A 23,390-nucleotide genomic window follows, 5' to 3' on the forward strand; every position below is an offset into this window, starting at 1 on the left:
GATTAAATTGCCTGTTCTGTGTCAAAAGTTGATCTTTAAACTCTTGTCATCATTGCCCACTTCTCACAGACACAATGTAGCCAAGTCCTAAACTATCTGAATGTTTTACTGTTGTCTACTTTTTGAAAACAATCCATATTCCTCCTAAAACAGTTTGCACAATTTTAATAATAGCAAAGGGATTAGCCTATAGTTTGGTTAATATTTAGCTTTTCACAGTGAAATGCGCAAACTGCTAGTAGTTGAACTGGGAGAAATAACTTGTAAATCTGACAGTGTTAGAAAGTGGAAACAAATAAAGCTGGAATGAAATGCCTGGGGCCATGCAGTCAACAACATGCTTAGATACAAACCCTTGGTGACAGGACCTCAAAGGCACAGCCACATCCCCTGGTGCTGTGCGCTAAACACACACGGCCCCAGGAGTCGACCCTCCTGACAACACTCTCTTGCACACTTCGCAAAACAAGGTGCCTGAGATATGTAAATGATTTCCCCCCCGAAATACCCCGACCTTTATTCTGCTGCACAAGGCGGTGCTAACTGACCTTAGAATAGTTTACAAATGGATAAACATAAAATATCATACATTTTAGTGATGATGATTTCAAATACGGCTACATCAAATTAAAGAAAATACAAATCTTCACGTTTATGAGGCTCATGTGCAATCTGCACAAGTGAATTCAACAGCAGCCTACTAACAATACTGCCAACAAGAGCCTTACAAATGGAGTGTTTCAAATGTTTTATGCACAATGGCATACTGCACCTCACCAATTACACATCACCAGAACTCTGAATTCATAGAGTGTGTGCTATCCTATGCCTATGACTGTGTTTTGTACCTGTGTTAGTCCTATTTGCTTGGCAAAATTGTTCATCACTCTGAAACCCGTAAATGTTCTCTTAGTGCAGAGCGCCACTTAGTGGTAGAAGTGTGAAATGTATGCATTAAACAGACCTTTTATTGTAATACAATAAAAGGTCTGTTTGGACTCAGTCTAAAGCACTGCGCATTTGGGTGTGATAAGATATTGAGAGAGACTCTTTTATTTGGCAGTAGGCCTTTATAGGCACGGTAACAACGATTTCACAAATAGATAGGCCCATGACAGTAATATGGTAGGGAGCTAAATATGACCCAAAATGGCAGGCTAATAATTTAGTCGTACTTGTTTTGGGGAGGGGGGAACTTGTTTAGCCTTAAGGCAGGAGGCACAGAAGCACTTTCACAGGCAGCTGCGCTGACCCGTGCACTGGCTGCGGACTGTGATGTCATCAGATGGATGGGTGGCGGGCGGCAGAGATGCGCTCGTTTGCAGCCCACTGCCTCAGCTCATCACAGTGAGAGGCTCCTGACAGCTGCAGGTTAGACAGAGGCAGCCGATACAGCGCGTGGAGGGAACCAAACCTCATCAGACAAAAGACTATATCGCACGCACCATTTTACGCCATGTCTCTGTTGTAACGCACAGTAGGGTATAGTACAGTTACAGCCTGTAGCCAAACCCCAGCGCTTAGGGAAGCGTGTAGCCTAGGCCTATACTGTGACTGGACATGAATTCGGCAGAGCAGACGGTGACATGGCTGATAACGCTTGGTGTACTGGAGTCGCCGAAGAAGACCATTTCGGACCCCGAGGGCTTCCTGCAGAGCTCACTGAAGGATGGGGTAGTCTTATGCAGGCTGCTGGAGCGCCTCAGCCCGGGCTCCACGGATAAAGTAAGACACATATTTCACTGGGCTAGCCTATACACCTCCGCTTTCATATACACAAGCCCGCCCTGGCGGCGTGTGCGCTCTCCGCATCTATAAACTGACACGGCTTGTTGTCTGACTGCTGTCCACTGGTCCATGAGGCGATTTCATTTGTAGGTCACAGCAGCCTGTGTTATTGTCTACATCAGGTCCATAAGTCCTACACTGGCTATGTAGAATAGGAATAGAGAGGCCCCTATTTCTGCTGCGTATTGATCCTTTTGCAAAACACCGAAAACGCGGCAAGCAATCATCTACTGGAATTTGGGTTTTTATTATTATAGGCCACATTTAAACGTCAGAGGGTCTAATGCTTTCATAATCCAAGGACTTGTCATGTCGTTAGCCTACATGCCAGTGTATTTTAATAGCCACACACAGATCATCTAGGAATGGATGCATTCACCGCACTGAGCAAAAGAGCGTCACTCAATTGACTGCAAAGGCGCACGGATTGTGACGGAATTAAAGAAATAACACAGTGGAAATAGTGTTAGCAGTTTATTGATAATGATATGTTGCATTTTTATCAGACCTATAGCCTATTCTGTCATAAACATTGACTATATATCTAAGTCTATTGCAGCTGAATGTGACAACCCCTCAACCTTTCAACAGCACTCAAGATGTAATGACAAGAGCAAATAGAGATGATGCTCTTTGTTAGGCTGTATATTTTAAAATTTAGTTGTGTCATAGACAGCAAAAAAAAGTGAAAAAGTGCATCCCCTACATTCAATATGCAGATAAAAGTGTATGCCAAGTATACTGTGTAACAACAACAGGGTTGTTGGTCTCCCCAGTGTAATGCTCATTGTAGCATGTGCACTACAGTGAGCAGCCATCTGCACTATTTTTGCAACCAACAACAGGGAATGAGAAACCTTTAACCATTATGTTTTATTAGTATGGTAATCCTGTTTTAACTCAAATAAATTTGACATACTTATAAATGACGGTTACGCTCTTTACACTCTCAAGATCGCTTTATTGTCTTGCATGCATTTTTCCCCTAATGGAATGAAATGAATGAGTTTGTTAAACCGAGTAAATTAGTGATTTTTGATGATTAGGTCCCGGAAGGGATGACACACATTCTGAGGCAGATGTGTTATGAGACTATGAGCCCCCTCCCGTCACCCCAGAGCCTAGACACGGGTGGTGTCTAGATTTGTGGCATCTCAATTTAAAGTGCCTGTAGAGCTGTGAATGGGAGATGCAGATGAATGAAAAATGGGAGGCAGGTAAGAGTGTGATCCAAGCTATTGGTGATGAGAGCGCGGCAACTGAGGCAGGAACGAGGCTGATGTGATGAGGCTGGTGACAGGGTGAATGAACAGTCTTCAGTTTGTACATTTGTGACAGCTGATGATATTACTCCTAACTTTTGCCATTCTACTTTGTGCCATGCCCATTGACGGATTTTGATATTGATTGCCCTCTCTGTTGCCAGGTCAGTCTCTTGCAGGTACCCCTAAAGGACATAGTAGCCCAATGGCTCATTGCAGAAGGAATGTGAGGAAGAATATTTCCAATCATGACCAATCTCTCATACATACACCACTTTCTGGTCAGTTAAGTGTCCTGCCCAAGGACACAACAACAGAACACACCACTGCTCTAACCACCAGCCACTGTTGCTTAGTGGTCATATGACAGAGTGAGCTATTTGAGCTATTTTCAATAACTGATTTATGTTAATACCCTACATCTGCTGATGCCATCCAATGCCAGTTTTTGGTAGGTGGCATCAGATTGGCACTTATAGGCTATTCCTTCAAAATACTCTGCACAAATACTATGCACAAGTCACCATCAGATGTTATATTTGGCTTTGTCTAAAAGGATTCAGATGTCATTTTCTAGTGTTTTCATGTAGACTATTTTAAGGGCATATGATACTATTTTCTGATCTGATATTTCCTGATCAAAAACATCCCAGGAGTTGAGCTTTGTTTCATCCACACATGCTTAACACATAAACCCTTCAGTTCGCTGAGTTCTTCTCTCAAACAGAAAACACTCTGTTCCACCTTGTGTTGTCCTGTGGTAATATATGAAGTGCTCCATGATGTTTTTAAACTTCATACACCTTCAGTCATTTGGATGATTTCAGACTTGGACTCTACTGAACAAAAGGTAAAAGGTAGCTATTAACATGATAACTCCCACAACATGACATCAGAAGGTGGAACAGAGCATTATGACCTTTGGAGATGTAGACAGATTAATAATAAAGAGTTACTCAACCATGACTGAATGAATTAAAAGCAAAATTCCAGGTATGTTTTTGATGTGGTACCAACATTCCAACATGACTAAAAGTTCACAAGGACATTTTTTTTTTTTAGTTTATAGGACCTTTATTTATATTTAGGTTGTTTCACTTCCCCAGTGGCATCTGCATCATTACATTTCAGGGAGACTTACACTTACACTTAGGCCTCAGCATCATTTAGATACCAAGATCTCCCATAAAAACAGTTTGAATTCAACCATGTTTACTCAAAATTTACTCTTGTAAACTTCAAGCTATGTTTGAATGTTGTTACCTCCTCAGATACCTGGAGTTGTTTTTATTCATTTATTTTTTCATTCACACATGTTTGAGTAGCCTAATAGGCTCTAAACACGCTTACGTCACAAAACCAGCAGACATTTGGAAACATGCAGATGACGACTTCCTTTTGGGCTCTGCTAGTAACTCTGATAAAAGAAAATGGCCTGGTTTTCTTCATCCAGATGTCATTGTATTCTTGTATTCCATTAATTGTGTATTAATTTGTGTATTATAATTTGTATAATCTAAAAAAAATGTCATTAATTACACTGGAAGTCATCATCTGCATGTTTCCAAACTCTTCTGTTAAACGTGATTAGAGTCTGTTGGTCTGTCTACATTTCCAAAGCTCAAAATGCTCTGTACTATCTTATGATGTCATGAAGTAAGGCTGTGCAATTAATTTAATTTTGATCACAATTTCGATTTGTGTATCAAATGATCTCCAAACTCATATCACTGAGTTGAAACAATTCATGAAGCTTAACCAAGTTTATTTTGGGACATTTTTATATAAATAAGTAGAAATTGTAGAACAGCTGGATATATAGGTTATTTTGGATACATTTATCTTTTTCTATGTCTTATTACATGTTGAAAGTATATTTTATTAATTTTATGTTTTATACATCACAAAACTGCATATAAAAGGTGCATATTTGTAGCCTATATTTATTTTCAAGTTTTCTTTTTTTTTCTCAAGAAAGTTTTGCATAAATTATCAATTACAAAGTGTTTTTAAAGAGAGAAATGCTGAATAAAATAATCATTTGAATAATTGTGATTTCAGTATTGACCAGAAATAACGTGATAATGGTTTTATCCATAATTGAGCAGCCCTATTATGAAGGGTTTTCAGGGTAACAGCTATCTTTTACCTTTTGTTTACTAACGATTGGAAAATCTATGGCTGAAATAATCCAAATGGTGTCCAAAGGTGTATGAAAACACAGTGGAGAACTTAGCCTACCGCATGACATCACAAGGTGGAACAGAGTGTTTTCCGTTTGAGAGAAGAACTCAGCTTAAATGTGCAGGATTTGTATGTTAAACATGTGTGAATGAAACAAAACACAACAACACAACACGAGGAAACAACATTAAAACATTGAAATAACTTGACTATAGGCTATTTGTTTATTTGTACCGTTGTTTAGACACAGACCAGTTAAAAATCTGAGCGCGCGTAGGATGTAGAAGTTGTGGGGATCCCTTTAGACAACGTCACTTCCGCCGTCCTAAGACAGCCTCCTGCACTTCCTCGCTGCACGATTTGTGTTGAGCCCGAGGTTGCGCCAGGCCCAGTGAAAATGCATACTGAGCAACGAGCTTCTTTCTCCGGGCGGATGAGTGAGATGCGAGCCGCTGTGTAGCTCTTAAACCCCCGCCACTGTTTGCAGACTCGTCCTGGAGGTGTTTCTTACCTGCGTTTTTGTTTGTGGTCGGTTTTGCAGATATACCACGAACCGAAGAACGACGGGGAGTGCTTGAGTAACATAAAGGAGTTTCTCAAGGGCTGCTTATCATTTCGCATCGAGGTAAGGTTTTCCATTTCTGCTTGTTTTATTTGAAATGGCCAGGGGAGTCAACCAAGGAGGCCTAAGATTGAAGAATCTTAAAGAAGTAGTTGTGCAAAATGGGTTAAATATAATCTAAGTTGACAGATAGCCCAGTGGTGGAAGAGGAGTGAACGACAAGCCGAGAACAATCCCCCATCTCCTCCCCGGACAGCTCGTTGTTTTGTCCTGCTGCGAGTGGGTTTTTTATCTTTTATCTGGCAACACGTAACAACATTAGGCGATATAGCCCATTTCGGATTAAATTGTTAATAACGCGCTGATGTTTAGGCCTATCTTTAACCATTCACCATAATTGTTTATTTCTGCTTCCTCATTAGCCTATACAGATAATTACCCTTGCACAGTATTCGCCCCATATTGGTCTAATGTAACCACAAAGTTGTGCAAAGTGTAGCCTACACATAGTTTCGGGAAATTGAGCAAACAGCTTGCTATTTAAGGAGATGTCTTTGCATAGTGGCCCAGTTCAGCCATCATCATGGTCCAACAATACAGCAGTGTTTTCTGTTTTTTGTTTCCATGGTTGGGTCTCTAAGTGAATGCACTTATCACTATGCATTTCTGTATCTTCTGAAAAAAAAAAGAAGGACAAAATAAACCATCATCTGGCCATAAACTGTTTTGGCTCAAACACAACACTGACTTCTAGTTCACTAGACTTTTGAACTAGAGATTACACAGTATTAAATAGCAGCCTTCCTCTTTCTGACTGTCTGTGCTGCTGGTTATAGGAAGATGTGTTCACAAATCTGTTTCTCTTTTTGCAACTGCAGCCGGTTAGAAATATCACAATAAACATGAACACTTTCGTTTTGCATTTCCACTAATAAGGGCTTATAGATCTGTTGAACAGTCTATGAAAATGCAAATTAGAAACATAAAGTTTTAAGGCAATACAGTGTGGCACTTGTGTTGTAGCCCAATAGGAAAAGTAACAGTGGAAAAGTCTCTTGAGTCCTTGTATAGCACCAAATCTTGAGTATTCTAATCACAAGAAGACAGGACCAGTGCATTCACCAGCACAGATACAATCACTGCCATTCATACTAATGAAGAATCCAGTGATGGTCACATTCAGACAACACACTGCTTTGGGAATAAAACTGGCACTATTCTGATGGTCACAAGCTTCCACCACACACCAATTAGGAGTGGTTTTCAAACTACATAAAAATATTGTGGTGAGTTACAATAGTGTTTAATTGGTGTGAGAGAACATCATTTTCTGCTGTATTTGCTGCTGTCAGTTGAGGATTTTTGTGAAAATAAGTAACTTTAGACATAGTTTTTCCAATAGTAGTGTGTATTACATAATGGCTGCTATTAGTAAACACATGATTTTACCACAGGCCTGTTGGGACATCCTGATTATACCTCAAGGTGAACAGTTATTACCTTTACTGTGTGTGTAATGTGTTTTTTCTTCTTCCCATGTAGACATTTGAGGCCAGTGACCTGCTCCTGGGACTAAACTTTTCCAAAGTTCTGAGCACTTTAGTGGCCTTGAATAAAGTAACAGCAGGTTAGTACAACACTTAACATTAGAGGTTGACCAATATGTGTTTTTGTATTCCCGAGGCGCATACAAATTGTTTAGGATTCTAACAAACAAATGACCAATAGCTCTGCAGAATTTTTTGGGCTGGCATGTAGGGCAGATTTTGATTATTTTCCTCAAATTCTGTTATGTAAATTTACTACACACTCACCCACAGTTCCTAAAGGAGAGCAGTGTGACATGTTTTCAGCAATTATCTCTACACTCTTAAGTGTTAATATAAAGCTTTGTGTGTATTTTTTTTGGTAGCAGATGGACCAAAACAAAATATCAACCTGTGCTGCTTGATATATCAGTTGATCTCTGCTTAATATGACACTTTGTCCCTGTTTCATTTCACAATACTACATTGTATCATTGTAAGTAAAAATATGGATTACAATTGGTGGGAATAGATTTACAATAGACAACAGACAATGATAAGATAGAGTGAGAGGAGCGAGATATATTGAAAAATGTATTATTTGGTTTCTTGTTTATCTATACACACTGTTTAAAATAGTAATTGTTGATTAAGAACTAAAATTTGATTATTGGACTATTGGATATTAGTGCTTATCCAGTTTGATAATAAGACTATTTGCCTCCTTCAAATCAGTTTAATCATATGTTATTTTTGTTTAAAGGAAATTAAAGCTATTTTTAGTGCCTGCTCTGCTACTGGTTAAAGCCATCTTAAATGCTTTTTTATATTGACGCTCTTAGTTTTTTACTCCTATTATAGATTATATGCTTGACATTTTGGGATATTATTTAAATCTAAACTATGTCCCTACTTCAGCACTTTCTTTCATCTCTTCTTTCAATCTCAGCTCCAATAAGAGTGGCTTTTACCCTCTGCCAAACTTAAGCAGAGTAAAACCTGTTTTCTTAAAGAGGAAGCCTAGTTGTCACGATCAGAGTAGTAGATCTGTGCTTAAGACTCTTTGTGGAATAGGGCCATTGCGTTGTGTTAGGATGATATTTGTGTTGTTTGGGGTTTAAAATGTGTGCATTATTGGACATACTAGTCAGAATTTCTGCATCTCTGCCCTCTGCACAGATATTGGAGTTGGCAGTGACTCGGTCTGCGCTCGTTACTCCTCAGCTCACCGCATTAAATCATTTGAGTCGCTTTCCTCTCAAGCTTCACTGGGCCGGTCCTCTAAGCTCATTCAAAACCAGTTTCGTAGTCTGGTAAGTCCAGTTCTTATATTCCAGTAAAAATCTTCACAAGCGTAAATGACATTTGATTAGGCCTGTCACAATAATAAATGTTGAAGTGCGATCTATTGCTGAAGTCAAAAAGCACAATTATCCCTTTAAATGTACAATATTATTACATTTTGTCGAGCTAAAATAAATAAATAAAACAGCAGATTGCAACACTTAAGATTTGAGCTGATGAAAATTTAATTATGAACTCAAATTATAAACCAATATCTTAAGAAATTACAAGGAAAAAAAAAAGGTACACACGATAAATATTGAGTCCATAAGTTAATTCCATAAGACAAGTCCAATTATCGTGACAGGTCTGCATTTGATACATGGACATACTGCATTGTGTACTGTCAGCGTGTGCCACTGTTCTGACACCTGTACAACAGATTTTACACCTACACTTAAGCGCACTGTGTAAGCAAGTGTTGTGTGTTAGCCTTTTGCAGTGACTCTCTAAGTGTTAACACGAAACAAGTCACAATTTCACTTTATTTTAAATAGAATACAGCTATACAAAATATTTGCTTTGTTTTTTTTTTTTTTGCTGTGTCCATTATCTGTTGTAAGCTTTTACTCCCTAATTCCCCTGACCCTTTCCTGACAAACATCCTAAAACACACAATCTGTTCTAATCACACAATAAATATTTTGTATCAAAGTGACAATGGTCTGGCATAGAACAGCATGCTGTGAATCAATCTTAAGAAGTTGTTTGGTGCATTAAACCCCACCAAAAGATGAAGATGATTTGAGCAAGCACAAAGAATGATAAGTGGATAATTTTCTGCTCAGTGTGTTTCTTCTGCAAATTGTACAAAAGATGACTTTTCTGTAGTTTAACCTTGCTGTCACTGCATCACTCTAACTGAGTTTGTATTTTTATCAGGACATGTCAGAAAACAGTGGACAACAACTGCTGGTCAAGGCACGGTTTAACTTCCAGCAAACAAATGAGGATGAGCTCACCTTTAATAAGGGTGACATCATCAATGTGACTCGCCAGGAGGAGGGTGGCTGGTGGGAGGGGACCCTGAATGGAAAGACTGGCTGGTTTCCCAGCAACTATGTACGGGAGGTCAAAGGCTCTGGTGTGTACAACCTACTAATATGATCTTATTTAAAATATTTTTTTTTATTGTGGGACCACATTATTTATTATCACTCTGGCTTCAGACAAACAAGTGTCCCCCAAGTCGGGCACACTCAAGAGCCCACCCAAAGGCTTTGACACTTCAACTATCAGCAAAACATACTACAACCTGGTAATTATGGACCTTTTATCCTTTTGTACACTCTATACATGTTGTGCTCTGAATGGCAGTTCATTCTGAAGCTACTGCCCCAGACTGTACTACATAGAATTTATTTTGTCTTCAGACAAGAGTCTGGATGACACAAGCCAAAACCATATGGACTGTATATATAAATGGACGTAGCTAAACCCACTAGCCGCCACGTACCAAACAGAAATTGTTCATGAGGGTGCTTCCAGCTCCATCACCTCTGTTTCCAATTGAGTTTACATTTTAAAATTGTCACCCCTCTCTGTAACTGCTGCAATGAGCCTTGTTATTTTGGCCTTAAAATGTTCGTATTAACCACTCTACATGATCAAGGGTTTTTTATTTTGCTATTTAGTCCTGAAATAAATTCCTGTTCCTAATATGGACCTCGACTCCAAATTCTCCCTATAACTGCTGCCTTGAGAGCTTAATTTGACTGCAGCTGAACGCTATGGGTGATGTTACACTCCCATAGTTCACTTCTTGAGTACAGTACATGGATGGAATGCATAAAAAAGATGAAGACTAATTCATTGTATCCTCTGAGTAGATATGTTGGATAAAGGAAAATATGCAAACAACATCCATGTGTTTTAGGTTAAAGTGAAGGTGAACTCTGTGTCTAACAGTTACATTCAACAATACAGGGGCTCAATTTCATACAGCTTTTCAGACAGGTCGCATTAGCAATGACATCAAAATACTAATAACTGCTGTGGCATGCTCTTCATTTTAATAATAAACTTTCTTATTTTTGTAGGTGTTGCAAAACATTTTAGAAACAGAAACTGAATATTCCAAGGAACTTCAGACTCTCCTCACAAACTACTTGCGACCACTGCAAAGCACGGACAAGTAAGAAAGAAATCTGTCAACAAAATATGATTTTCCTTGTTAATGTGTGATTGCGTGATTTTAAGCTGATAATTTTCATTCATCAGGTTGAGCTGCTCAGATGTGGCTTTAATTCTTGGTAACCTTGAGGAGATTTGCACATTCCAGCAGATGCTTGTGCAGTCACTGGAGGAGAGTACAAAGTCAGTACCTGCCAAACACTCACACCCCAAATCATCCCCTGACATCATAATAGTCTATAACACCCATAGTTAAAAACTGTAGTACAGGTCAGAATTATTATATGGAAGAATTTGTCTAAGGGACAAGAAAGGAAAAGAAATAATATATATAAAATTTGTGAACTTAATGAAACAAATAACGCGTGGATATTTCCTGAGGATATTTTCTTCAAGAAACAATAAGGACTTGAAACTTCTGATAAGAAAAGATGATGGGATAGAGACTATTTGCACTTGCAAAAAAATGTTATAAGTTATGTAAGAAAATTATCTCAAGTGGTCATTGCACTACTGGTTCTGTTTTGTACATGAGAACAAGGACATTTAACACTGCTGCCATATAGTCTGAATGAACTGAGCACAATTTACACATCAACAAGTAGGTGCATTACATTTTAATGTTAAATTTATCTTATACTTTAGACTTCCTGAAAGCCAACAGAGGGTTGGTGCCTTTTTCCTAAACCTCATGCCACAGATGAAAGCGCTTTATGTGGCCTACTGCTCCAACCACCCCTCAGCTGTCAATGTACTCACCCAACACAGGTATGTCCTATTCATTCAATCACTGAACTGCAGCAGTTGTAGTTAATCTGCTGTAATGGGATGCTTTAAAGATTTAGTGTTGTGGCTCTCATATTTTTTTAGTACTGACCTGACAGTACTTTAGTGATCTATTGAAGAATTGTTTTCTGCTTTTTGCCAGTGAATATTTGGGTGAATTTATGGAGGGTCATGGAGCGGTGAACCCTGGCACACTCACACTCACCACTGGCCTCAGCAAACCTTTTATGAGATTGGACAAATATCCTACTTTACTCAAAGAGCTGGAAAGGCACATGGAGGTTTGTTTTTGGAAATATACATTTTATTAGTAAAAAATGTAAGCTGTATTTTCTAAAATCATTATTGTTTTTAGGAAGGGCATCCTGACAGGACGGACATACAAAAGGCCATGGTGGCTTTCAAAAATCTATCTGTAAGTTCGATCTCTTTTTACAAAGACATAATTGTTTTACTAATTAAGACATAATTAAAGGGCCCATATTACACTATTTTCTGATGTACGATATAATGTTTCATCTAGGGGTGTCAAATTATCGCGTTAATTGCGATTAATTAATTACAGTCATATTTAGCGCGTTATGTTTTTTAATCGCGTTAATCTCATTTTTTATCTAACTTTACTGTTTCTGTATGTGAGTTGCTTTATTATAAAATCTGTTTTTATGTGTTGTTGGGACAACAACACATAAAAACACATTTATACATTTTTTTAAATTTCGGTAATTCCACTCATTGCCGGAAACCCACACAAAACGCGCGCAGTAAGAGCGCCGTAAACGTCATGTTAAAGTTGGTGGCGTCAGTCACACAGTGGACGAGGTGGAAGAGCCAGTAGAACAGAGTCAGCAGTGCACAGGTAAAAACACATTCGTGTCTTGTAAATTATTCTCCCGATGTGAAATATAATATCGCCTACAACTTAAATGTCACTGGTGAAAACAACCTGCATAGACTCATGATGTCTGCACTACTGTCCTATAGTGACCTGCCACATGAGGGGACACGCACACAAACACAAACACAAACACACACCTTCATCATCGTCATTAACCTGAGAACGCGCGGACCACGTTTCCTTCCGTAGACACTGCACGGACACCGACGTGCTACCGTGAGCCGCGTGTGGATAGTGTTACGCGTACGCTGCGTAAACCGCGCTTCCTCCTGTGCGCCTCTAAACCAGAACTAACACCAAGACTAAAACCGGGACTAACCCAGTCCAGGACGAAACCAGGACTAAACCAGGACTAAACCAGAACTAAAACCAGGTCTAAACCAGGTCTAAATCAGGACTAAACCAGAACTAAAACCAGAACTAAAATCTAAACCAGGACTAAACCAGGACTAAACCAGGACTAAACCAGGACTAAACCAGGACTAAACCAGGACTAAACCAGGACTAAACAAGGACTAAACAAGGACTAAACCAGGATTAATCCATTCCAGGACTAAACTAGGACTAAAGTAGGACTAAAGCAGGTCTAAACCAGGACTAAAACAAGGACTAAAACCAGTGATCTCATATATAAAGCATTTCTCTATCAATAATATTTTTAATATGGTTAAGGAAAGACTGGACTTTTTATTGTCTTTAAGTAGACAAAAGTTATTATGTTCAGATTTCCTCATCTTTGCTACTTTACAACAAACAGTTTCTTATTCATGGAGACTTGGGCTCAACAGCCAATTTGGAGAGATTTGTTAAACAATAAATGACTTTATAAAGTCACTTTTTTTTGTTCTATATGAGTCTTTTGATCTGCCACAATAATGTAATAATGAATTTAAATGAAAATACCTCAAATTGAAGGCTTTTCTCAGCAATTTTTAGGTGAGATTAAAATTAGATAAATTAATTACAGATCATAATTAATTAATCTCTCAATTTTTTTAATCGCATGACAGCACTAGTTTCATCATCAAAAACATACATGCAGTTGTGTTTTGATTCATTTGCATGTCTTTAACGCATAGTTCTTCCAAACTAAAAATTTTCCACTTTGTCATGTCATGTGGTTATACAAGAAGTGCTTTGCTGTTTTTAAACTCCATATACATCAATAGAATTTGGAAACTGATAATCTCTACAGAAGTAAAGGTACAAAAGCTGTTAACTTGAAAACTTCTGCTTCATGACATCACAAGGTAGAACAGAGCATTTTGAGCTTTGGAGCTGTAGACAGGCTAATAATAAAGGGATGCTCAAACAGGTGAGAATTAAATGAAACACAACTCCAGGTATGTTTTTGATAATGGGAAAAAAACATGGCTTAAACCTGACAAGAGTCAATATTGTGTCATATAGCACCTTTTAAAGATTTCATAATGGTAGTTTTGTTGTTGCAGAGCCATTGTCAGGAGGTGAGGAAGAGAAAAGAACTGGAGTTGCAGATCCTGACAGAGACCATCCGACTGTGGGAGGGAGATGACATCAAGACTCTGGGCTCCGTGCTCTACATGAGTCAAGTCCTGGTTCAGGCAGGATCTGAGGTAATGCGACCATCTCTTACTGCAATTAAGCCTGGACGTAGTTTTTATTCCAGTAATTATAAGAATGTTTATTTGCATCTCCACACCCTATTCAAGTCATTTTTCATCACTTGGCGTCAAATGAAATTGCAATATTTCTGTTAATCACTTTTTTCTTTGTGTATGTGTGTGTGTGTTTGTTTTTTGTTTTTTTTTCATCTGAGCGGGTCTTTTCTCAGACTGATCTCTTGATTGTGGCATCTCAAGCATCAAAAAGCACTTCCAAGTTGATTTTTACAAAAGCCGCTACTTCAAGAGTGTATTGTGTGATAATGATGATAACATGTTATGAATCAGCCCTTGTCTGACTGGAGAGCACCTCTCTTTAAAAAACTCCTTAAAGCCACATCTTCTGCTGACATTTCCTCCATTATGATTATGAAATAATACCTCACTCACCCAGTTAACACTGTAATTATACACTTCAAGCTGCTGCATTAAAACTGTTCATTCAAAATCAGATTCACCAAGGCAGTTTTACATTAGACAGAGTCATTTCAGCAACTTGAGCTTGTCTTGTCAAACTTCAACCACTGTTTAGTTAATGGTAATACAGGAGCACTATCAGAGGCTGTCTCACCTGTATTATTTGTGCTGGAAATGTCCAGTTTTCATTTATCACAAAATATCCTATATATATATATTTTTTTTTTTTTTTTTTTTATCAGGAGAAGAGTGAACGGTACCTCATGCTTTTCCCCCATGTGCTTCTCCTGTTGTCGGCCAGCCCCAGGATGAGTGGGTTCATATTTCAGGTCAGAAATGCTTATTTTGTTATCATGTGACTATTGAAAATGTGCTATCGCTCAGTACTGACTATAACTTAAATGCTTTCTCCAGGGGAAATTGCCTCTTGCAGGCATGATCGTAAGTAAATTGGAAGACTGTGAAGCCTATAAAAATGCATTTGAGCTCAATGGTAAGCATAATTTATTCACTATGTTGCTCTTGTTTGTTTCCTTCTAAAAATTCATTGTATTCTACAGGTACACTGTTTGACCGTCTACTAGTGGTGTGCTTGAACCAGCAGGATCTTCAAGACTGGATCGAGCACCTCACTAGACAAATCAAACACAATGCAGCTACAGCGCCCAGTCACAAACCACTCACAGTGCCCTGTCATACGGTGAGATTATTTATATTATTAATGACTATTCAATTTAGGTTTACATGTTAACAGTATCTACAATAATGCTACTATACTTTTACTGTCCTCTTCCATCACTGGTTTTGCAGCTGATAAAATTCTGGGACAGAACTATCTTTTTCTGTGGTCTTTTTTTCCCCTGTAATATAAAATGACCTGTTCTAATCACAGTATTTGGGGTATTCTCAAAATCCAGTGGCTCTCTATAATCACCCCTCTACAGTACATCTGCACAGGGTCTTCCAAATCTTCAGGGATGAAATACAGAACCCTAACTAAATAATAAAAAATATTTTTATATATTTTTTGTTCATCCTTAGCTCCCATCTCACCCTCTCACTCCATCTCGGCATGCTGAGGGGAGGGCCATGACAGTGGCTCCCACCTACCACACGCTTCCGCACCCCTCGTCTCATGGGTCAACCCACAGCACTATGATGTGGGGTCCACTCGAGCCCCCCAACACTCCAAAACCCTGGAGCCTGAGCTGCCTGAGGCCTGCCCCACCGCTACGGCCCTCCGCAGCTCTCTGTTACAAAGAGGTGAGCTGAATGATTTGGGGAAACTATCTAATGGCTATTTTTCTAACAAGCATAACAAGCATAGTACAACTCGAGGTGCATTAACAATACATCTGGTCTAATCCAACGTAATTGCAATGTGCGCAAGGCCAAACTGCTTTTATTATGATTTCTATTATATTCTTTTAATTGTCGAGCAACAAAATATCCAAATTAATTGTTGCCTTTACTATTTGCTAATTTCTTTGAAATTAAGATTTTGATTCAACAGTGATTTCTCTGGATGTCCTAGTGCTAATGTTCGAATTAAATGTTTATCTGAGCAGGATTTAAGTAAAAGCCCCAAGAGTGTGAAGAAGCTCCTTCCAAAACGTAAACCTGAGAGGAAACAGTCTGAAGAGGAGTTTTCTTTGAGGAAAAGTGAGGGACATTTTACATTTGCGTTAATGTTCTACAGCTTTGATATTTGTCATAGACTTATATTATTCTCATGTTATGCAGGCACTGCTGCTTTGGAAGAAGATGCCCAGATCTTGAAAGTTATTGAGGCATACTGCACCAGTGCTAAAACAAGACAGACTCTCAATTCCAGTAAGACTTTTACACAATCTTAGAAATAACTTTTCTTGTCTAGTCTTTTAACACTGGTATCTTGGATTGATCTTCTCTAACCTCTTTCTTCTTCTGTCTCCTTCACCCCTCGCTCATTTACATTGGGTTGTGGTGTCATTTTTGTTTTGTTATTATTTGTGTTTCGCCTTGTTTCCATGGTACTGTGATGTTCCCATTTGTTCTTTGTGTTCGGTCTGTTGCTTTCTCCTTTTGCATCTACATCTCTCTCCTTTTCCCACTTCTTCTTCTTCTTCCATCTGCCCTACATTGACTCCATGATGCTGCCCAAGCAGCCTGGCAGGGTACTGACCTGATGCACAACCACGTGTTGGCAGACGTGGACCGGTCCTGTGTGGACTCTCCGGGCCGCCGTAGCAGCGTGTCACGGCCAGAGCTGTCCTCTGACCTTTCTGAGGACTCGGACTATGACTCCATCTGGACCACTCACAGTTACAGGATGGGATCAGTGCCCCGCAAAAGCTGCATCTCTCACCAGAACTAAAGATCGTATAGATTGCTGTAGCATAATATGCAGCAACCTCACCTCTTATGTAATGTATTGAAAGATTTTTTTAATTTGTATATTTATTTTCTATTTGATCTGTTACTTTCTGTTAATTTATTACTTTTATTTATTTTACAAATCTCTTTAAGATGAGCATCTCCCTGTTGCCTTCTCCACTTTCCCTTTTATGTGCCTCCTCTTTCTGTAGTCATGCAGTAAGTGTTTAGTTTTTCTTCATGTTTTTTTCTTGAATGTGACGACTCCCCTTAATCATACATGTGTTGTCTCATTGCATTGAGAGAACATGGATGTTGGAGTGAAATAGAGGGGAGAGAAAGTAAAGTTTTTCCTATCTGATATTCAGATGAACTTCAGGAATTAGTCAATTTTACTCAGCATGTGCTGTACTGTACATGGCATATATATGAAGTGTCATATGTGTACCAATGTACTGGTCACAGCTGCTCTACCAGAATGAGCAAAGAACCACGGTGCAAATTACACAGATTTAGTACAGACCTTTTCTAAAAGATACACATTACTTATATTTACTTATAGTGCATAACACAACCAAACCATTCCTAGAAACCCAAATGCAATGCTTTTGATTTGTTCATTTTGGGAGATACTACCTACACACTTACATTATTTATTGTATTTATTTATTTTTCATTTTAAATGGCTTTTCTAAACACACTCTAACAATGCTCCAATGCACTGGATAATCCTAAGAGCACAACATCAGCATATTTTATTCAAACAACCTATTACTGAGAAAATTGTGTCCATGAGAAATGTTGACATTATGCTCCTGTAGCCATGTCTGGAGGGTAGTTTTAAGTTAAATTTAGTCTTATGTTGTAGTTTTTTTAGATTAAATGTGATTATTTATGGATGATTGGTAAATTTCCTTGCAAGTAAATAAGGCTTTATTTAATTTATTTGTTTGTTATAACTTATTAATTACAGTCTGAAATGGTAATTGTATTGTTGGACACCACACTAGTCCTATTAGAATGGTTATGTAATACCCAAATACCTTTTGTTTATTTTTGATCTTATAGTACTCAATCATCTCATCTCATTCAGTCCCTCATTCAAGTTAACCTAGTTCAACCCTAAATTAAGTACAATAGGAACACCTCTGTTATCACTGTACCTATGGCATGCCATCATTTTCCGACTTCTAATAATGTAATAATTTCTTGCATCAATTACTATTTTTATGAAGAGCTATTTTTACAGCAATGGTACAGAAAGCACATGTTGGGATTCACAAATATAACACTACTGTAAGCAATGCCCTTGTTACAAATCGACATTTAGAGTAAAATAGTTTCTAGATAATTATTATTTAATTTTTTTAAATCTTACTTCATTTGAATTGTTTTTGTCACTGTTTACAAATGGATTTCTGGAACATTAGCTCATTTTTACACGTTGAAAGGTTTACACTGAAAACAATTCAAGTGTTTTGGATTATTTTGCACAATCATGTAACGGGCCAGTGGGTGGGATGGGTAGAACCTGTTGTACAGTATTTTCTGTCGTCTGCCTATAGAGTGTGAATGATATAGTCCTAAAGGTAGTATTTAGTGTTACTGTAAAGTTTAAACTCATTTGTAGAGTATATTCTCTCCTTGAGTGTTTTAGCACTGAGGAGTTAAAGAAACATAAGTGTACGATGATACAGATTTCTATGTAAACTGCTCATTCAACCTCAGAATACGGTCGGTGGACTTGAAATATAAAGAGCACATTGTGTCCCTCTGTAAATAATAGTTGTCTTGAAACAAAGTCTGTTCCTATATTAGTATCTGAACTAAGAATAATACGATCCTTATGCTATGTGCTATATTTTGTGCCAGGTGTATTCAGTGGTAAAAAAAAAAGAAGTCAAATTTGGGACAGGGCAGGTGAAAAGACGAGAGTTGTCATTTTGTGTGCTCTGTATTAAATTGACACGCGTGACTGTCTTCTGCTAACAGCTCCTTCAGTGTACTGTTCAACACAGCTGAAGTGTTCAAGTCCCTATGTATTATGAGTTTTGAATAAATCTGTCATTTGGTAAGTGGCGGCATTGTGATGGTCTTATCTTGATACAGATGACTTTATATTGTACATGAATTATTTTATATCATTGCTTTCTTTTCTTTCCTCTGCCTTCTGTTCTGTTGAATCTTTGCATGACTAACACCTTTTGCTACTTGAGTTCAGTTCAGGCTGATGTGGTTCACGCACCTCTAACTGTGAGCTTTTGTATGGATCGATGAGTACTCTTCTGTTTTGGAACAGGACATCAGAAGAATCCAGGGCTACACATGATCATCCCCGCTGAGGACAAGGTGCTAATAGAAGGTCCCAGTCGCAATGGACAAAGTCGACTGGAGGAGAAGTAAGATGCAGACAATTCTAAAACCACCAGTCAATTAAATGATTTTGTAATATTTTTAAATGTCACTCTTGCCTTTTAAAGGAGTTTGGTAGATATCGTCTATGCCTTAAGGGATGAAGTTCAAGAACTGAAACAGGTAACTACCCAGTCATGACCAAGTTCATGGTTAATAGAGTTGTTGTCAAGAATCATCCCATCTAACTGGACCAGCAGCACAGGGAATGAAAACTTAAACTGTTTTCATAGCTTTGGTGTTGCTTTGTCCAAATGGTGTATAATAAAAAATGGTCTATAGTTTTAATCCATCAATAACCTAGTATTCTCCTTTATTACCTACAGGATACCAAGAAGATGAAACGGTCTCTGGAGGAAGAACAGAAAGCTCGAAAGGACATTGAGAAAGTTGTAAGGAGGGTCTTAAAAAGCATGAATGACCCAACATGGGATGAAACCAACTTATGAAACTCCGATTTGCCTAAAATATGCACTTAATGTGTGTGAAAGGTGGTCATTTTTATAAACTTTAGCATTATGAAAAAAGACTGACTTGATGGCTACAAGGCTGAATCTAGGTTATTTATTTAAAAATCCTTAAACATTAAGTTGCATTGATGGTAACATTTGTCATTTCTTGATGTTTACAATATGTTCTCCAGTGGTACATGAGCACTGTATTCGTGGTTTATTTAAATAGGCCTATAACAAAATCAGTGGAAGAATGAACTTAAGTACTGTATGTGAGCAGTGTACGCCATGGGAATTGTACAGATCCTGTCACTGTGTTGGCTAATGGTCTTTGTAAATACTGATGAAATACAAACTTTTAAAATAAAATTTCATAAGCTATCCATGCATCTCAAGAAAAAAATGGAATCTGTAAAAAGACAAACCATAAACGCGTCTATTATTATGAATTACCCATCAATCTTTGCGACAGTTTGTACACTCATCATCAGACCGAGGACCTCACTGCTCCATCTGCCCCTCTGTGCTTTTCTCACGCTGCTGTCTCTTTGAAGGTAAATTAGATGTTAGGACTTTAGTGTTTGGCAAAATTACATCGTTGCTAAGAAGTGCACTGATGTTCGCGGACTTTGTCAAAGTTCACTAAACAGCGTAACAACTTCACCTCTTAAAGGCTACACAACAGGCTAGTGGGCCTGTTTGTTTCTCATCAGCACGTCAGGGTCAGGCCAGAATATTAATTTCAGTCTGTTTTGTTATTATCTTGTAGTCTATCCATCTGACTTGTGGGTGTACCCTAATCATTTTCAGCTCCCTTTAGCTCTGCTCACTAATCTGCTGGAGTCTTGTAGGTGAGTGGTTCCTTAACTGGAGGTGCAGTTGTCAAGTGGAATGTGACATTTTTGAAGCCTACTTGTTATTTATAATTTAAAAACCAAGCATTTCAGATAGGAAGAAAGTATTTTTTTTGTACCCAGAAGGGTGTGGCGCCTTCAAGATTCTTATAGGCTGCAGAAATGCTTACAGTTTAGGAGATATTGGTTTTATATTACATGGAATGTGCAGTGATCATACATTGCTAGTCTTGCTTCTGCTTCTTCTTATAGTTATTGGTTTATTGGCCTTATTGGTCCCATTAAACTGTAGGAGCAGATCTACCCTGCTGGCTCTGCATTGTTCTGAACATTCACTTGTCTCATCTCCACCAACAGAACCAAAAGTCATGATTTGGGTATTTGTCAGTTTTACTCATGGTCTGGTATTGGTGAACATTTCTTCCACATATGCTCTTGTGGAGTACAGGTATGTGAAAAGTTTGGTTCAAACTTTACATTATTGATATTCATTTTGGAATATTCATATTGGAAGAAGTGAAGGGCTTTCGTGTCACTGTCAAGTGTCTGTTGGGTGAGAAACTTGTCAATTGAAAAGGCAATGTATTCTCTGGGCTGTGACCTGGCCCATTCGCTCGCACTCTGGAGTGACGGGTTGTCACTGTGGTCACGCCACAATAAGACTCAAACCTACAGACTATTGTGGCACTCAGAAAAGCACCAAGGTCTTCCTCTCTCTTTCGTTCACTATTTTTTTGTCCTTTTCAAAGCAGAGAATCAATCAGCTGTACACACATACATACACACTTTGCTCAGTCTATTCAGCAGCAGTGATCATTTAGACTTGACATGTATTGTGAAAAACTGAGCTGCTCTGCCTCCTTCTTCTCCTCTTTCTTTCACTCCCTTTCTCTTTCAACTGTCTGTCATTAATGTCCAGGTCTTACAATATACTAACAGAAGAGAAGAAGAAAGCCAAGAGTGAGGGATGAATTGATGGATGGGAGGATAAGCACTCTGTGTCCTTTCTTTAAAGATTTGTTATTGTACAGTACTGTCTCCCAGTCATTTTTGGTTGGTGTTTCAGTCTGAAAGCCCGTCCACGTGCTCTTTTGTATGGGAAAGCAATAAGGCCCCATTGAATGAAGCTGAATGGACCTGCCATCCTTAGGGGCTGAGGCCTGAGGACTCCTATTCTTTAGCCCCCAATCTAATTGGAGCTGAAATGAAATGGAGGTTTCTTATGAAAATAGGCTTTGTTTGGCCGCAAGGCTGGTAATTCATAAACAATAAGCAGGGCCCCATTGTGTAGATAATAATATATTCATGCCGCTGGAGATGGGGAGAAGGCAAGGCGAAGGCTGGGGATATATAAGGCGGATAGGCAGCGACAGGGATGGAGAGTAGATGTGGAAGGGGAAGGGGCTAATAGCAAATAGTGGGTCAGACAAAATTGGTAATGGTTGAGTACAGGCAGAGGACTTATTAGAGCAAGTGAAAGGACTTAAAGTGGGAAAAGGTGAGAGAGGTGAAAATGGTGGGAATGGGAGAGATGGGCGAGATAAGAATGAAGCAGGAGAGTGTCAGATTGGGAAATGGTTGGAGCATCTTGAGCCTTGTGCTGTGTGCTGTGGCTGCACTAGGGGAGAAGAGGCGAGTGAGAGTGAGTGTCATCAAATGGAATAGGTTGCACAGAGCAAAGATCTGTGGACTTTGTAGTTGTTGAAGTGGGCTGGTCAAGTGAAGAGAGCAAAGCGGTGAGTGTAAGAGGGAGGGATAGAGAGAGAGCTCAGAGCTGCTGACAGCGGCTTTCACCAGCGCCAGGAAACAGGTGAGCTTTAATGTCACTTTGATGCATCCATCTCTCTGGGCTGTCTCTCACACTTATGTTCTCCAGGAGTGCTATGCTGCTGATCTTCACCTGAAGTAACATCTCAAAGGGGACGCTGCCCTTTAGATCTTTCAGGGAATGGACCTAAAAAGTGCTGGATGTAAGTGGCTTTGCTGCTTGGCCAAAAGGACGTCCTTATCTCCATCTCTTTGGACAGATGATGTGGGACAAACTAGGGGGGGTTGTTTTGGACCAAAAACACAGCGATGGATTATTTCTAATTTTGATCTGTTTAATGACAGTGAACACTTGAGGACTACGACAGCGGAAGTGGAGGGGACAGGGCTGAAGAAAGACTTAAAGTGCATTAAGTGTTGCTGCCTCGTGGTTATGGTTGCTTATGGTGAGTATAAAGTAAACTATTTTTGCAGTAGATCTTCTTTATTTAGACTCTATTAATTAAAATCTATTTAGTCATTGAATCTAATATTGTAAATTATAACATAAATTGCTATGTTAATTACAAATTACATTTAAAAATATCAGAACTTTATTTTCTTCCAATGTAGCCTACTATAGTTGAACAATATTTCTACATTACATTTGTTAATTATCTAATGTGACAACTACAACAAGTGGTGTTAGAAGTTACAGTTCTAATCAAGCATTTGTACTTGGTTGTAGGCCGTGTGAGTTCATGTCATTGCCTTTATTACAGCTGTTTCTATGATATGGTCAAATACATGAGGGAGTGTTTATTCTCACTCACAGTGGCTTGCTGGCTGTGCATCATGAGGGTTCATGTGACAAGTTGCGCTGACTGTCACAGTTTTATTATTTGACCACTAGATGTCAGTATATAATAAGATACAGGCCTAGAGAAGATTTCTGCTCAACTAATGGCTCTTTAGTAAAACAAAACATATTAGCTCCGATATCAAGGTTTATAATAATAACAGTAATA

General features: G+C 38.7%; 1 protein-coding gene across 3 annotated transcripts; it reads left to right on the forward strand.

The window, feature by feature from the left end:
* The first annotated feature begins 1,368 nt into the window (after nucleotides 1–1,368).
* Nucleotides 1,369–20,151, forward strand: arhgef7a (Rho guanine nucleotide exchange factor (GEF) 7a). Of its 3 annotated transcripts, XM_055151412.1 has the most exons (22): nucleotides 1,370–1,725; nucleotides 5,776–5,859; nucleotides 7,339–7,423; nucleotides 8,502–8,635; nucleotides 9,549–9,750; nucleotides 9,836–9,924; nucleotides 10,706–10,800; nucleotides 10,887–10,982; nucleotides 11,445–11,567; nucleotides 11,728–11,866; nucleotides 11,941–12,000; nucleotides 13,935–14,078; nucleotides 14,786–14,872; nucleotides 14,958–15,036; nucleotides 15,104–15,243; nucleotides 15,585–15,806; nucleotides 16,112–16,205; nucleotides 16,287–16,376; nucleotides 16,733–16,870; nucleotides 19,198–19,297; nucleotides 19,379–19,433; nucleotides 19,637–20,151. In XM_055151412.1, exons 1-22 carry the CDS (start codon nucleotides 1,561–1,563, stop codon nucleotides 19,757–19,759), a joined length of 2,544 nt encoding a protein of 847 aa, XP_055007387.1. In that variant the 5' UTR covers nucleotides 1,370–1,560; the 3' UTR covers nucleotides 19,760–20,151. The 3 variants fall into 3 exon arrangements, with proteins under 3 accessions (XP_055007383.1, XP_055007387.1, XP_055007379.1); XM_055151404.1 differs by lacking the exon at nucleotides 16,733–16,870 and having other exon boundaries at nucleotides 1,374–1,725; XM_055151408.1 differs by lacking the exons at nucleotides 19,379–19,433; nucleotides 19,637–20,151 and having other exon boundaries at nucleotides 1,369–1,725; nucleotides 16,733–16,948; nucleotides 19,198–19,296.
* Nucleotides 20,152–23,390: the final 3,239 nt, after the last annotated feature.

This window comes from Boleophthalmus pectinirostris, unplaced genomic scaffold (assembly GCF_026225935.1).
Source record: "Boleophthalmus pectinirostris isolate CB_2022bp ecotype Guang Dong unplaced genomic scaffold, ASM2622593v1 HiC_scaffold_1, whole genome shotgun sequence".
Taxonomy (NCBI): Eukaryota; Metazoa; Chordata; class Actinopteri; order Gobiiformes; family Gobiidae; genus Boleophthalmus; species Boleophthalmus pectinirostris.